Raw genomic sequence first — 17702 nt, forward strand, 5'->3', positions numbered from 1 at the left:
TGTGTGGAGGGGTAGCAGAAGGCAAGCACTAAGATCCAGGTGAATCCGCTTAAGTGGTGTCTTCTCCTTTAAGGAAAGCCATTCACATGTTGCACGCATGCTAACGCGCATTAAAACTATTTAGCACTCTCGCGCGTAATTTGTTTTTTTCAAATAACTTTTTATCTCGCGTGCAATTTAAAACAGTTGTTCCATTGAGAGAGAAGGTAAGTAAATTGTGTGTGCATGTGTGCGTGTGTGTGTGTTTTATGTGTCTATATCATCATGCTGTTAGTGTAAATACTTTATTCATTCAATTCTGTCCAACCTGATCCAGAAAATGTGGTAGTGAGCACAGATGGAGGATGTTATGATGTTTATTTGTATGACCGAATGAGACATGCTGTTTATTGGGAGGAAGAGCCATCTGAAATGAGAGGTAGTATTCTTTGCCTTGGAGAGTGCATTGAAGACTTGTTTGCTAATGATAGCCAGAAGAGTTATGGTCGAGGGTATCTCCTGAGAAGTATTGAGGGGAAGAATGTAAGGTTTACTATTCCAAAAAGGCTTAGTATGAGTGTAGGCCATAGGGGTGAATAGCCATTGCCATGTGACCCATGCGGGTGGAAGGGAGGTAGTTGTGGCTCATAGCTTGGGTGTTACCTAGGGAGAGCACTATATGTTGTACCTACAGACCACAACACTGTGGAGCATGTGCTGCCTAGAGCTTGCCAGTCCTTTAGTCAGCAGCACTACTGGAGCTCTAATGAGCCACTACAAGGGTTAGGAGCTGCAAGGGAAAGAAGAGTAATCGGGGGGGGGGGACTGATTGAGCTACCCTAGTGTAAATAGAAAGGTATTTTGTTTTTTGACTTAAAGAACTACCTTTGGAATGAAATGTTCATGCTGCTTCTTCATGTAAGTAAGTGCTACCCTGGCATAGACTTGCCAGTGATCTGTTCAGAGATCAGCAATGTGAAGGAGCATGGCTTGGTCAGCAGTGTTAATGTGGGTGTGGCTTGTTGAGGGGGCAGCAGTCTGGGAGATATGAGTACAAATTTGAAAATCCTGGCTACACCCCTGGTTTGGGATATACTTCTCGGAGGTGCAGGCCAAATTTAGTAAGCTATGGCTGTCCAGGTTTGCAGATGACTGCAAGTTGGGTGCTGTCATCAGTTCCTCTAGTGATGTGGACATCCTCCAAGAGACTCTTACCCAAACAAATGACTGGTGCTAGAACCATGGCCTCAAACTGAATGCCAAACAAATGCATCATCATCCCTTCTGGGGAGAGTGACGTCCCCACAAATTATCACATTGATAATAATGTATGCAATCAGTCATGAGGGACTTTGGCACCCAGGTTGATAGGAAACTGACTTTTGACCACCATATTGCCTCCATTGTATGGAAAGCTTTCTACATGGCTCATCTCATTAGTAAGGGTATCTCATCCCGGGACAAGGTGGTCATAACATCCCTGTATTCTTCCCTTATAAGACTCATTATTGAGTACAATTCCTCTTTTGGTATGTACCTCACAAAGCACATACAGCAGATGAACAGATGACAGAGGTTCCTCGCCCAGTGAATCCAGGGCCTCAAACATCTACCCTACACAGATAGTCTAAAAGCCCTGTCCCTCTACTCAGTCTCCTACAGACTCCTCACAGGTGACCTCTGGCAGGCATACAAAGCAATCTCAGACCCTGCCTTGATGGGACTGCTGCATATCCACAAGTCAAGCTCCACCCAAGTAACCAGTACGTACAACCTCAAACTGGTCTGTGACATCAATAGGACTCGGTGGAACAGATTTGTGTCCCAGAGACTTCCCCTTTTGTGGAATAGACTCCCTTTCCACGTAAAGCAGAGCACCTCACTAAACCTTTTTAAGTGCAACCTGGATAACTGGATGGGGAACAGAAACTATAACCCTGGGATTCCACCTGTGTCCCTGTTGGACAGTGGCATAGGGTGCTGACTTGTTGAAACATGGGCTAAATTCTTGGCTAGGCTTGTAAGGGCCTCAGGGCCAACAGCCTAGTAACTTCCTATGATCCTGTGATCCTAAATGCATAATTATAAAATGGGTGTAAAGAGGGGTAATCCTCTTTTTCAAGACTTGAGGTTGGGAATATATTTATAAGGAGGTTGCCCTACACGCAGAGAAGGACTGTCAATTCATTTGATACGTTATTGCATTGACTTTCCAAAGTGTTTAACTAGGCACTATTTGTGCAAGACCCCTATACTCTATTTCCCATTTGTTTAATTTTTCCCATTGTTTTGTAAGTTAGTATATTTAAGTAAAGAGTAGTGATAAAGTCCCCCACATGGGGGTGCAGTGGGAGTTACCTGTTTAATGCCTGCAAAAAAAGCTTTTTAGATGATTATATTACATGATAAACATATCTCTTGACATAATACCTGGAAAAACAGTCACTTAAGAAATCCCAATCAGTTTAACAAAGGAGAAGCCTGTAGAGAGACACAGAAGGCATAATGCTCCACCCAGGAAGATGCAGGAAGCTAAATTCCAGCAAAATAAGATCAGTTATTATTTTGTTGGGTATTATCCCATTTTATAATTATAGCTTTGGTGAAGAGCATAACAATATTTTCCATTGGGATGATGTAAACTAGATCCCAGTACAAAGCTTCGTCCATTCATGTCAACTAGAAGCTGTTTAGCTGCAGTAACTTGTTTAATTTAGAGAGACATCACTATAATAATAGTTAGCAAAAGCTATTACATTTTATGTCTCATCTGGCCAGATTATACAATGTTTACCCTGGACACCTCAGTTCATATTACCTCCATGTATTTCATTTGACTTTTCTTTTGCTTTTTATGAAGTTGCAAAGGATTACAATTTTGCTATATAAATAGTTCAATGCATAAACATGCCATACACTTACAAAACTATCTTCAATAATAAAACTTATTTTCTTCTAATCAAGTTTTGGTTCCAGTGACAAAATTAGCACCACAGTGTTCTAGTGTGGGACTGATATAAAATCATGCATCTTAGTCACTGTTTTAAAATTTCTATTCCAAAAAACTCTGCTGTCCCTTAATTGTACATATTACCTGCCTGAAAAAAAAAAACAAAAAAAACCCATATTTTGCAGTATTTTTAATTTGTCTTTCTGACCAATATTCTGTTACAGTTCAGATTTCATTGTGCAACCAAAAATTCCAAGGTATGTCTATAACCAGAATGTATATGCATATGGCATGTCTGTCAAAAGTCAACTAAACCATCCACGGATTTACTCCAACCAGATACAGAAATAAGTAAGATAACAGTAGTTCATTACTGAAAATGCGACTCTCTCTCATCTTGGTTAGTGAAATGTTTTTCAATTAATCCCCTCTGCACCACATCACACACACACACACACACACACACACACACACACACACACACACACACACATACACACTCACACACACACACACACACGTGATCATTAGTGATACCATGGCAACAGTGATGCAAAAAAGCAGCTGTTTATTTTTTGGGTGGTGCATTGTGTTCCCATGATGGTAACAGAATAACGCAACGCGTCTGTAAATCCTGCTTATCCAGCCTACCATCTAAAATCATTATTTTTCATATTTCTATCCTAGTGTGTGTGTGTGTGTGTGTGTGTGTGTGTGTGTGTGTGTGTGTGTGTGTGTGTGTGTGTGTGTGTGTGTGTGTGTGTGTGTGTGTGTGTGTGTGCGTGTGTGTGTGAATTAGGTGAAATTGTAATGTGCCACTCAAAGGAGAGCAAAGGAAATATAAACAGTACCATCACAGGCAATTGAAATCCATTATTTCATGCTGGCAATTAGGCTATAAGTGTATAAAATCTGGTCTGACAATAATGAGTGTATCACTAATTACCAGTATCACTAATTACCAATAACAAAAGAAAGTAGTTTAGCCTGATAGTTCACAATCACATTATATCTTATAGAACAAGCAGCCACTTCAGGTCACCTGGGTAGGTAGGCTGGGAATATGAAGAACCACATAATGCCAAATCTCGAATGAGAAGGCAAAAACTGTGCTCTGCTGTTTATATGTCACTAAAAGACAAATGGCAGCACAGGGCAAAACTCAGTGTAACCTTCAATCCTGGTTAATGTATGTGTACATTGTTCTGATTTTGCAGAAAAAGCAAAGGCAAGGCTTCAGTTTCTTCAACCAACACAGCTGTTTATTAACACAAGCGCTTTCACTAAGTGCTTCTTCAGGTGTATCTACATTGTTGCTAAAACACCCATTTATACTATCATCACAGATCACATGACAATACCATTTAACTATTTAAAGAAAAATGCTTCTAAAAACATATAAAAAATGTACACATTTAAAAATATGCACCATCAAATGCAAATGCAGAAAAATATGTACACATATAACACATTTAAAAACATCACCTATGCAATGGTCTATTTTTAGATAGTATAAAATGGGTGTTTTAGCAACAATGTGGATACACCTGAAGAAGCATTTAGTGAAAGCGCTTGTGTTAATAAACAGCTGTGTTGGTTGAAGAAACTGGAGCCTTGCCTTTGCTTTTTTTCTACATTTATTCTTGGACCTTTGGTGGCTTACTGCAGCGGCACCTGGATTTTGTTGGTTTTGCTTTTCATTTTCATATTGTTCTGACTTTGTTTAAGTGGATGCCCTTGGATAACTGAAGAGAAGATACTTGACTATAACCTGATGCTAACTAGATCTTACTGAAGTCACATGTGACTCTTAAATACTCACATCTGTATCCCACTGTGGTGTGACACTGAAGGATCAGTCACTGTCTGCACTAGTCTGTGGGATAATCTGTTGGAAATGTGTACAGGTAGATGACATTGTCTGAAACTGCCTGCCCACTCAGCCTCAGCAAAAACATGAGCCATCAAAGATCTGCATGCAATAATGGCACTGTGAGGATTGGATCTGGGTTACTTAGCTAGATCAGAAATTGGTTACCTGAAGATATGAGAAAAAATAGCTGCTGGGGATTGTTTTACACAGATAGTCTCCAAGGTGGGATATATTTCTTAAACTGCACAAGGTGGCCAGCATGTCACCTGATTTCCTTTTATGTTTTGACACACATACATACATGCATATTACCTGCAGTCTGACATATGTGTTACCTGCAATCTGACATGTATGTTACCTTAATATGATATGTATATTACCTGCAATCGAGCATGCATATTACCTGCAATCTGACATGCACCCTCCAATAGTAATGCAGACCTGTAGCCTGTGCTAATGCTAAAACCAGCTCAAGTCTAGCTCCAAGATGGCCAGACCTGAGACATGAATACACTTTTTCCAGCAAAGGATTCAGATTTGATCCAGCCTGGAAGCAAACATCACAGCATCGTGCCTGTGTAAATAGTCTCTTTAATTCTGATGCTAAATACTGCCTTCTCCAATGCACACATTATACATGGCTTTTGACTTCTTAAACAAGTAAAACCATTAAAAGCAAGTACTTCATTTCAGGGGCAACCTGGGGGTACTTTCTGGTTATCTGGCTTGTTCAGCATCACAAATCAGGCTAATATAGCCTACGGGAATGAAGCCCAGGACCACAAGATGAAGGGCTTTGGCAGCTCATACCATCAGGTCTCTACTAAATTACTTAACACTTCTTTAATGTCAGGTCTGCCTTTCCAGAAATCTTTCTTGCTAAAACAGTTGCATAATTCATACTACATTCCCTGAAAATAAGCCAACACCATGATCTGTCAGAATAAATCAACTAGTCACTTAAATCCAATGCCACACTCCTCTGGAATGACTTAATCCTGCTCCCATGTCAGTTTTTGATGTCATTGCCTGACAAGGACTACCAGCATATTTCTGATGAGCATTCCATGTTTGTTATACTGAATTTTATCTATTTAGTTAGAACATCTGCAGTCGTACTTTTTCTGTCACACTATGCAGGTACATGAATAAAATAGTTTCATATACTTATTTAGCAAGGCATACCTGGAAATGTTGTGGCCTTGGAATAGCAATCAAATCATTTTTGGACAAAAATCGGCACCGGCTGTGAAAATATAAATATGTTAAACAAATTATTTTACATGTTCATTGACAGAGAAAATACAAAAGATACTGCAGAATGTTAATTTTCATACAATCATTTGTCTCAGTTAAGAACCAATTTAATTAAAATTAATTGCTCTGTACTTACAAAACTTCACACCCAGATTCAGCTTGTGGTGTTAGGTAAGACATACTACTGGTATAACAGTGGCACCAGTGAACAGTAGTCAAAGACACCATCACCTGCCTCCACAAAGTCAGTGCCACATGCTTGATCATAGAGGAAACGCAGTGAGGGCAGTCCCACACTGCGAGCTACTGCACATAGTGACATGAGCACAGACGTTCTATTGTTCTGATGTGTGCAGGAACAACAACAGCAGAGTTTTCATTAGGCAATGCAGACTTTGTATATTTGGTTTTGTTCCCCACTAAGAAACACTTTATTTACAACCTCTTTTTCTCACGTCATTTACCCTAAAATGTTATGGTGTTTTAACATGGACCAAACAGGAGTTTAACAGAAACAAAGTAGAGAAAAACATAAATAAATCAGAGGATTTCAACAGTACAGGAAATGGAAAAGATAGGGCAATAGACAACAAAACTAGTCTGACCATTTTGATAACTGAATAAAGCTGCTCAGATCATGTACTCTCATGGCCAGATTTTAAAAAGTATCAGCAAACAAAAGTAACTGGAACCATGAACGATCTTAGCAAATGCTGGTTTATTTAAGGTTAATGCGGTAGTGCACAGAAAAAACATTTTAACCATCCAGGCTTCTTCAGGCTTAGAGTAGATTTCTAATATAAGGTTAGGCCTTATATACTTTAGCTAATCAGCTGACTTCAAATGCTGTCACATGATCTGTCACATGATGTTATGAATTCAAACTAACAGCTGATTTGAAATGTCATATGATACAATGGGTGAAGCTATTTCATGGTAGTCAAAGTGCTTAAGTAATACACAGCATATTTAAATCAAAAGTAATAACTATATAAAATAGATACAAATATATAGAAAAAATATTTTTCTCATGGCCAGATTTTAAGTAACAGATAACGAGGCAGCCCACGTTTAGGTGAAAATATTCTCAGACATTAAATGAGTCTGATCAGACACTTTTATGGCTAAGATAGAGTTAGCCAATGATCGACATATTTCTAAGGGATATCCCTGAAGGGCAAATACACCGAGTTGTGAAAACATATAGCTGCTCTCTTTCTCTGTGGTCATAAAACAAACAGTAATTACATGTAGAAATTGTTGATGATTACCACAGAAATAGTCTGTGGAAACGTACTGAAAGCACATCAGCCCTGACATAGCTCTATTCTAAAAAGTTTACTACTGCTATAGTGACAAGTATGCCAAAAGGAAATAAAGGACTTTATCTAAGCAAAACTAACATTTAACTCCGTAAAACAAAAAAGCTCTGTGAGTCAAGCTCAAACACTGATATAATTCAAAAATTTAATGAAGCGCTTTTCATCACCTTCAATGAGGCAACTTCTTCAGATACATTTCAAAAAACAAGTTCCATTTAAATAGAAGCAGGAAGTCACATGATCAAATTGTAAGAATGTATTTGCTTTGCCAACACCGTTATGGTTTATTGGGAGAAACATTTTGTATTCAATAAAGCTCTCCACATGACAAACATTACGTATTACACACGTTTTCTTGATGATATTTTTATTTTGTTTTGAGGTGACGAAGACTCAGCAAAAAAATTTGTTGAGTATCTAAACAGCTCGACTAACTTTCTTAAGTTTACTTTTAACTTTCAGTTGTTTAGTATTGACTATTTGGATGTTAGATTATACAAAGATATTATAAACAATAGGTATGTTTCAATGATATTTAGAAAAGACGCGTATTGCAACTCATTTTTGCACTTTACCAGCTCTCATCCACTGTCACAGAAACGTTCAATAATAAAAGGTCAATTAATCAGGGCCGCCAGAATGGTATCACTTGATAGTGAATTTTTAGAAGAATGTAATTTACTTAGAGAAATGTTTCAACAAAGAGGATACCCATTGACCTTTATTGAGACAACTTTCAATGAGTTTTTTTTAAAAAGAGTCAATGGGATAATCAACCTGATTTTAGACAGAAAAGAATGTATAAGTGAACCTAGGGTGGTAACATTCAGTGACACCCTGTTGGATTCAAAACGTGATGAGGTAACCAGTAACAACTTAACCAACGCGTTTGAGTGCAGCTTTATCACTACATTTAGTATGGACAGTATGATTATAAGAACTATTTTATATAAAAACTGGGAACTAATTAAACATGACAAAATACTATCAGAAAAGTTAGGTAGTGTTCCAAAAATTGCCTTTAGAAGAGGCATGAATTTGAAAACCTTGCTTGAGACAAAAAATAATACTGGTGTCCATAGATTTGCTGGTATGTCCATTTGTGGTTGCTGCAGTATGTGTAAATTTATAGCTACAGGCAGGATTTTTGTTATTAATGAAAAAAATGTATGAATTAAAACACAAACTGCATTGCAACTCAAAACTGGTTATTTATGCTGCTACATGTACATCTTGCAGAGCATTCTACATTGGGAAAACGGAGCGTAGACTCAGAGATAGGATCTATGAACACACTTATGCAATAGGAACAAATAAAATCGATAATGCACTTGCTAAACACAGTATGTTGAATGAAGGTCATAAATTTACTTTTAGGGCAATAGATCAAATCCAGTTTGACATTCATGGTGGCCCTTTAAACTTGTTGCTAGAAGAACGTGAACTTGCATGGTAAATCAGATTAAATGCCTTTGTTGAACCTGGCTTAAATGAGTCTTGTAACATTGTGTGTCTATTAAAACTAAAAAGTTTGTGTAGATAAAAATCATTAGTCACTGCTTAAGTATGGTTTTATATATATATGTTATTTTTTAAGCAAAATTGTTGTCATAACATTGGATAGTTAGTTGAGGAGGGATATATGCTTGCTATCGAAGAAGCGGTACATTGATTGCTCATTCATTGACTTGTTTTAAAGTTTTTTAACACGTGCATTTTTTACATATGTACTACTTTGAGTGTATTAATACATTCTTACAATTTGGTCATGTGACTTCCTACTTCTATTTAAATGGAACTTGCTTTTTGAAATGTATCTGAAGAAGTTGCCTCATTGAAGGTGACGAAAAGTGCTTTATTAAATTTTTGAATTATATCAGTGTTTGAGCTTGACTCACAGAGCTTTTTTGTTTTACAAAACTAACATTTAACACTGAGAAACTTGCCAAAAAAGGCATTTCAGAGGTCAGCAAGGAATGTCATAGGATCATGAATTTCTGAAATAAAAGAAGCTAGACTACTTTCAATAATTCACAAAATTGTTGTCATGTAGTACAACAGAAATTAACCTATAGGTTTTATATGTGTGCCCATTTCTCAGTGATAACTCCTTAGAAATATTATTTATCATGTTATATTTAGGAAGTCAGAATAAAAAAAAATGTTTACAAATTCATTTAACTACGAGTACTATGTTATGTTTAATGCGGTTATGGCAAGTGTACAGACTTCATCTGTTTAGTTTAATTGCTTTGTAAATGTGACATCTGCCCTGCTGGATTCAGTCTTTTGATGAAATATCATTGTAAATACCTGACTAAGTAATTAATGTATATTTAATTAATTAACTGATTAGGTTTTGAAAGAGTCCAGATGGCTGTAGCAACATCAAAGAAATAAGCACATCATGTAATGCCGATTACCTGCACATGCTAGTCTGAACTAACTTCCTGTCTCTGCATCTGGAATTTTGTTATGATTATGACTTGGCTTGGCTGGTAGCATTGGACTATGATGCATTCACTGCATCTAGAAGTCAGGTATGAGAAAGGCCAACAGAATGTGACGTTTCTCCACAATCTTTTGCTGTTGTACCTCAACACAGCAAGAGAAGAAACACCACGCAAGTAAAAAGTCAATTCAGACTCCAGTCCATTCCACTCCCAGTAGTATCTCACAGACATCTGCGGGACTAATTTGGTATACTTTGCCAATGGATGGCAGAAAGGGAACTAACACCTGTGATTTATGAAGAGAACTGCCCTAGTCACTTGTTTAGTCCTGTCACCTGCATTACATAGAGGATTATGAGTGGGTCTGTGATTATAAATGCTTTGTAATGCATGGAGTGTGGTGATTACGCTCAGGTATTTGGAAAAAGACAAATCAGTCAAGCGCCAGAGCGGCACGTGACCTGACCTTAACAAATGTTAAGCACTCCCTGTTGAAGTTGTTAAGGTCAGGTCTAGTGCCGGGCAATAAAATATGCCAGTAGCAAATGACAGTGGCAGAAACAAAAGTTCTGATTCTGTCTGCTGTCTGTATCTGTAAATTGTCCTCAACTTACTCAAGCAAACTTATTTGAATAACATGTGTTAGCATCCATCTCCTGAAGGACACAAGCTCAAACTCACACGTATGTCATTATTCAGCGATTTCAATCCTCAGTGGTTTGTCCGAAAACCACATATTTTATGAGTAACAGACAAAAAATATGAAGCAATAATCTGGATGTTCTGCAAAAATCTACACAGTTGAGAGGCAGGAAAGGGAAGTGTAAACATAATGGACTGTGTTACACTACTTCTCTGACTGAGTGTTTTATGGCTTAGAAAGACAGGAAAATACTAAATGACTTTTTTCCCTTTAACTTGTAGTACATGGAGCAGATAAAGCTCCATACACTACAAAGAATTATGTTACCTGTTTAATGCCTGCTTGTAATTATTATTACAAAGAATTATGATGATCTCACCAATCATAACCGTAAATTATGTGTTCTCAACATGGAAATCAAGATTCACCTCTCAAGCTTTGCTCTTGAGATGAATTTCTTGGTATCCATGTCTTGAACACATAAGTGGGTTATGATTGTCTTGCCCATCATAATCCTCTATATTATGTGTTTGAGACATGAATGTCAGGATGTTCGCTTGAGAGGTGAATCTTGTCCTCCATGTCGAGAACATATAATATGGGTTACAGTCAGAGACTCAGTCATAATTCTTTTCAATGTATAAAGCCTTATCTGTTCCAAGTACTATTAGTCTATACTACTAAACAGAAAAGAAAAAAACCCAAAGTGTTTTTCTAGATGTCATACATGGTAAAGCACTTGATGAGCACTGTCAAATGGATAGCAACATACGTTAGGGCAATATTTTGGAAAAAGTCAGGGATAGATGGGGGTATGGCAAGCAGGCAGGAACAAAGCTGTTTTTTGAGCTTTGCCACTGTGGTTTGCTGTCTGTGACTGTCAATTATGACTAACTAGTGCAAGACTCAATCTTAGCAACTCTTAGGGGGTGCTTAACAATTGTTAAGATCTGGTCTTGTTCTATTGTTGCACTTAACTAGCTCATCTTTTTGTCAATATTGTAGCTTAATCATAACACTCCATGCATGAGCTACAAAAGATTGTTGTGAAAAACATAAGACTATCACCAGAGTTATTACCAGTGGTGGAAGAAGTGAACTAATTGATCTGTAAGTGATGTAAATGCTAATATGTGGGGAAGGGAGGCAAGAAAAGTTTGTTGTTTGTCTTTTCGGCTTTTCTGGGTTAGGGGTCGCTACAGCGGAACTCCGGTCCACTAATGATTGGCAGTCGATTTTTTTTTTTATGGTGCTGAGTTGCCAGCCCGATGCCCAACCTTCAACGAAAGTATGCCCATTCACTCATGTCTTTCGGAGGCCACTCGACCACGGGGAGGACATGCAGACTCCACACAGAAGGCACTCCAGCCAAGAATCGTACAGGAGAACCTCTTACTGTGAGGCAACAACACTGCCGCTGTACCACCACGTAACAATAATTAAAAAAGCCTGTCACCATTTTTCCTGCTTCAGCAAAAGTAACTTAAATAAAAGTCCCCAAGACTTCACTGTATGGCACACTGTGGTCATTGGTAAAGAAGTATTTGTTAAGCATTAAAATACAGGTCAAGGTTTTCATTTGCCCTGAAAAGTATAGAATGATTTCTCTGGTAATTCTGAGACAGATGATTGCTGATAGCTGTGAATTTCATTTCATGTGAAACAATGAATATCCAAGGAAGATCCAACTTTAAATATGTTATACTCACTGGTGACTAAATATAATAATAACTTCAGAAAATACATCATAATTTTTTAAAAATTTAATCATGAAGATACCTTTTTATTGGGGTAAAGTTGATGTTCGGAAAGTCAATATCTGAAACATCAAAATCTTCATCATCATCTTCCTCGCCGTCATGCCCTATGCCCTTCACAAGCCTTTGTCCTAGCAGTCTAGCTTCTTTATCCAGTTCATCTGCACGTCTCATTCCTTCAATGCTGAAAAGAAATATCTAATAAATAAATACTTTGCATACAGATATTTAACAACAAATTTACCAATATCATTTTCAGTGAATTAATGATTTTTTCTTTACAAAAAGAAAAATCAGAGCAGTTTAACTGTAAAGAGATTATATCTTGCAGTTGAAACCAGCATTCTGAATGAACCAGGATTAGAACTGCAAATGCAAACTGGATACTAAATGTAACATAGACCAGTTTACTTAGCGGGGGGGTGGGGGGTGGGGGGGGGGTCAGGCTGCAACTGAATAACCATTTTTACAGGGAAATCCAGAACTGATCACAGTGAAATGGATACATCTACTCTCTACTGCAAATCACAAAAGATTGCCAGGACTTGTACTGTATACTTGGGGACAAACACACTGAATGAAAATAAACAGGAATGGAGAAACCCTAATAAAGCATGCACTGTGATTAGTCTTCATTATAGCACCTGATACAAATAACCTTGATTTACTACTCTGTTAAATTCAGATGTAGAAATACACCTAAACCAGGTATCTATGCAGAGTAGTACATATCTGAAAAGACTGTGAGCCTTGGATAATAGTTGCCTAAGTGATATTGATTGAAAAATAGAATGTAATAGCTGTAGCGATCAAGGAAGATAGATAGCCAATTAAATTATTCTTCAAATTTTCACTTTAATTTATGAACAAAGTAAATAATTTCCCAATGAAGGGAAACTGATTGCAAAACATTCATCATTGTCAAAGGCATGGCTTGTTAAAATAATAGAGTTTATTTTATGTGCATTGTTTACATATGGTTGATACTACAACCTTTACAAACGTAAACTATGAACAAAAGTAAGATGGAGCATATAAAGGAGTTGCTACGTCGTACACTGCACCTCAGCAGCTAATTCACATACGTCATATACTGCACCTCAGCTGCTAATTCACATACGTCATACACTGCACCTCAGCTGCTAATATCACATACGTCATGCACTGCACCTCAGCTGCTAATATCACATACGTCATACACTGCACCTCAGCTGTTAGTTTCACATACGTCATACACTGCACCTCAGCTGCTAATTCACTTATGTCATACACTGTACCTCAGCTGCTAATTCACATACGTCATACACTGCACCTCAGCTGATAATTTCACATACGTCATACACTGCACCTCAGCTGCTAATTCACTTATTTCATACACTGTACCTCAGCTGCTAATTCACATACATCATAACTGCACCTCAGCTGCTAATTTCACAGGTGTCTGTATATTTTTTACTAAATGTCAATTATTAACATAGCTGTGTTGCTTTGCTTTTTACTGTATATGAACCATGAATATTCAAGCAATGGAAGTAGGTCTTACAAAATGTGAACTGCTTGACTTTGCTATTAACCAAAGCATTCAGTCTCCTCTGTATGTTACATTCCCCACCACACTATAACATTCATTGGCCATCTTCTGTGAATATTATTTAATGTATTTTAGTTCAGAATCAACCCAGCAGGCCTGAAGTCTGGGATGAACAGGTGTATACATAGACCATGATGCATTTCAAATTTGCACACCTCACTGTGAGTCTTCCTTTAGTTATACCTACTTAGGGTCACTATCTTAATTAAACAAGGTCTTTACATGGCCTATCCTGCAAGGTTGCACTTATCTGCACAAAAAAAAAAAAATATTTTGCACCAACACGACCATAGTAACAAGTAATAGGCAGGCAAAGAGATAAAAAGAGGCCAAAAGTTAAAATTAAAGTACCGAAATGATGTCATAAAACTAAAATGAGTTGAACTTAGCAACTTCTGAAAAGAACGTCAGCTGAAGTAAAACAGCAAACTAAAGAGAAAAATATTTAACAAGTAGTCAAGCTCTCCCACAGACACACATATGGAGAGCCCAGCCCCACCTTCTCACTTCTTAAGTTTCCCAGATCTGAGACTGTGTGACCTTCGTGAAAAAGAAATACTTGGTTTTGTTGGAAAACCATATATTTATTATTTTTTTTTGTGAGGTTGTGAAACCATGAATTTCAAATACTTTAGTGGAGGAAGTAGCATTATGCACTAAATTTTATTTTATAACGCAGTATGATGCAGTCTAGCTAAAATATCAGTTTTCAAGCTTATTTTCAGATGTATTTAATACTTGAATGAAGTGTTTTGGTATTTTGTTCTTTATCCTTTTAATACTTTATGTTTCTTAATTCCTAATTTTCAAATTCAGACAACTAGGCCTCAGTCTTTTCCACATGTACCCACAGTAACATCATTATTACTATTCAAAGCAGGCTCTTCCTTCACTGCTGTTTCATTTATACCCCTTCTCTTTTCACTGCGGCTACTACCATCTCCTTCCGGTCGCTAAGTACTTTCTCCATTCATATTCCCCCATTAGCCCTACTCCCAGATAGAACAGTGCCTAGCTGATTATCTGACAGCAAGCAGCAATGTGATTTCCTTTCTATTTAAAGATCATCAGGGTTGAGCTTGGTCAGTATGTCTTGACACAAAGTGACTCTGTAGTACAACCAGCTTGTCTCTTCCACCCATATTTTATTTTTATTTTACAGTTCAATCTTCCAAGCCCACATGACTGGCAAAGTATTAAAGAATGAATGTACGTGCATATACATACCACAGAAGTGAGTCACAAAATTATCACTTTTCTCTCCATCTGCTTTGTTTGTATGTCCTGCTATACCCAAAGATGGAAGACATCTACTGCAACTAAAAATTCCCCAAGGTCAGCTATGAATTATTCTGAATCATGTTTGGTTTTGAGTGATGGAGTACTTTAATCATGAAACTGACAGTTCTCCATTATTTTTATTCTTTTATTACACAACTTTATTACAAGATTTAGGCTACTTCCCTGCCATCATCAGATTTATTTGATGAATAAACCACACTTATGTTTTTAACATGTGAACAAATAAAAAAAACACATCAAATAAATTGTGTATTTCTTGATAGTAAAACCCTGCAATAAGGTACATATTCCCACCACCACCATCAAAAAGTATTTTTTAAATAAATCATATTATAATTCTCATAAGTTTAAAAGAAGAAAACTTACTCATACAAAAACATCCCATCATTTCTGTCAAGTAACGGTGACCTACAAGTGAAAAAAAAATAGAATGTTAATTATTACATATTTAGTCATATACTCTCATATCAAGTGTTATTTTCTTAGTTTGGCCAGCTGGTTATCTCTCCTGTTTCTCCACCCTTTATGATGAGAATGAGAAATACAATGTTACTTTTTCTGGGCTCTGGTTTATTATGGAATGGTAGAAGTATTAAGTCACAAGCTCACTTCTCAGCCAGCATTACTGCACAGAACATACACTACTATAATAAGACATATGTTATATACAGAAGCCCTCTAAACAGAAGTCTGGGATAATGCAAGGTTTTCCAAAATGCAGACAATATCAAGTACAAAAATGTAAAGGGGGGTGTCTTGCAGTGCTTGAATAACACTCAATATTTTACTGCCAGAGCTAGGAACAAAGCAAAACATAATTAAGGAAAATTACTCTAAATTAGGGGCACTTTGTAAATAATGGTATTTGCAGCTTAAAAAGTTAATAGAAAAAAGGATGTGAAATAACATATACGTTCCAAAGTAAAATAAATCTAATCTGCCACCTTTTCTCAAAAAAAAAGTTTTGGAGGGATGGGACAAAATTTTGAGCCAAAATTAGAGATTGTTGACAGGTGCTGAAGATTTAGGCTGTCTCTCCTGTTCTCCCCATATATCATGATTAGTCAGTTTTTTTTTTTTTGGGGGGGGGGGTCAGATAAGTTTATTCGATGCAGTTTAGTAAAATTATTGAATGTGAAGGTCTTTATATTTGAATGAAAGAAGAAAAAAATGGAAACAGCTGCTAAAAGTGTGAGTTTGGAGGGAAAGTGTGCAATGCTGAGCATGAAGAGGAGCAGCAGAAACAGCACCAGCGTTGTGCAGGTGCTGAAAAGATGATCTGACTGAAGTTAAAGAAGTAAACAGAGTTTTGGAAGGAGTGATATTTGGCTTGCGGCATACTTCAGAACTGTAAGAAGTATATGTTAGATGATTAAAATGAGGATGAGTTTCTAAAATAAGCTGCAAACTATAGGAAAAGGCAGCTAATTCGGGTGGGGGAAATCAGCCCTGGGACTGAAAGAGCTAGGAAAAGGAAAGGAGCAGAGAGTTAAGATTTTATTATGGTTATAGTCCAGGACAGAGGTGTACAAATCAACAAGCAAGTCAGCTCAAGAATATAAAAAGGCAATAGAATTTGGTTAAAGCCAAGAACTAAGGAGATGAGTTTTATCTAAAGCAGTCAATGCGTTTTTGTCAATTTGTTGTCTAACTAAAACAGTGAACAGAAACAAATCTCTGGATTGTAAAAGAAAGCATTTGCCCTTTGAGGACATTGTTAAACACATGTTGGGCATTGCGTACTACTGCTACGCACACACGTATTTCTTCTGTTAGACTACTTATAAATAGTAGTGGCTACATTATTCAGCATATTTCTATGGGATCCGTACAGATGCTCAACTGCACGTTTCACCAACTCACAATTTGGTGAGCATACTTGCGTGAAAGTGTTGTTCACCAAAGCAGCACTTTTGTGTAAGTATGCTTGTTCCAGTAGTACTACGGTGCAGTAAGGGGAAAATTCTCTTTTCCCCACTGTAGTACGACCTCGGAGAATATTAAAGTGGGGGTGCAGGGGGGTTTTCCCCCCTGCATTCAAGTAGATTTTTTTTGTTGTTTTTTTTTAACATACTTTAACGAAAGCGCTTTTTCAGTGAAAGAGCTTTTGGTAAAGTGTGTTCGGTGGTAATGGATTCGGGCTTTTGAACTTTCGTAGAAAAGTCCTAGATCCATTTTTATATTGGACACTCTACACTGGCCCTAGGCGTGTGTGTGTGCCTTCTGTGGAAGGTTGGGCACTGGGCTGACAACTCAACACAGTAAAACTCCACTGCCAATCATGAGGGACAGGTGATCCACTGTGGTGACCCCTAACTGGGAAAAAGCCGAAAGAAAAAGAAGAAGAAGATAATATTTAAAAAACTAAAGATGCTTGCTCTAAATACAACAAAAATGATTTAAAATTATCTAATGCATCATCTCCATATTAGAAAAACATCATCAGAAAATCTCTTATAAAATATCGCAGGCATTATTGGCATGTAGTACAACTGAATGATCTGCTCAGATCACGACAGAATCTGGATTACTGAAAGAAAATGGGGGAAAATTAAGTAATTTTCCAGACCAAACT

At 37.3% G+C, this 17702-nt stretch overlaps 1 protein-coding gene across 1 annotated transcript in view; it reads right to left on the bottom strand.

The window, feature by feature from the left end:
* Positions 1-17702, bottom strand: part of LOC122817026 (fer-1-like protein 4) — a 1119105-nt gene that overhangs the window by 782289 nt on the left and 319114 nt on the right. The window contains exons 6-8 of the mRNA XM_044090141.1: positions 15494-15535; positions 12257-12418; positions 5988-6048 (exon numbers count right to left, since the gene is read on the bottom strand). Coding sequence (XP_043946076.1) covers positions 5988-6048; positions 12257-12418; positions 15494-15535 — 265 coding nt within the window. The remainder of the gene's footprint in view (positions 1-5987; positions 6049-12256; positions 12419-15493; positions 15536-17702) is intronic.

Source organism: Protopterus annectens, chromosome 12.part0, assembly GCF_019279795.1.
Source record: "Protopterus annectens isolate FY-2018-M chromosome 12.part0, PAN1.0, whole genome shotgun sequence".
Classification (NCBI taxonomy): Eukaryota; Metazoa; Chordata; order Ceratodontiformes; family Protopteridae; genus Protopterus; species Protopterus annectens.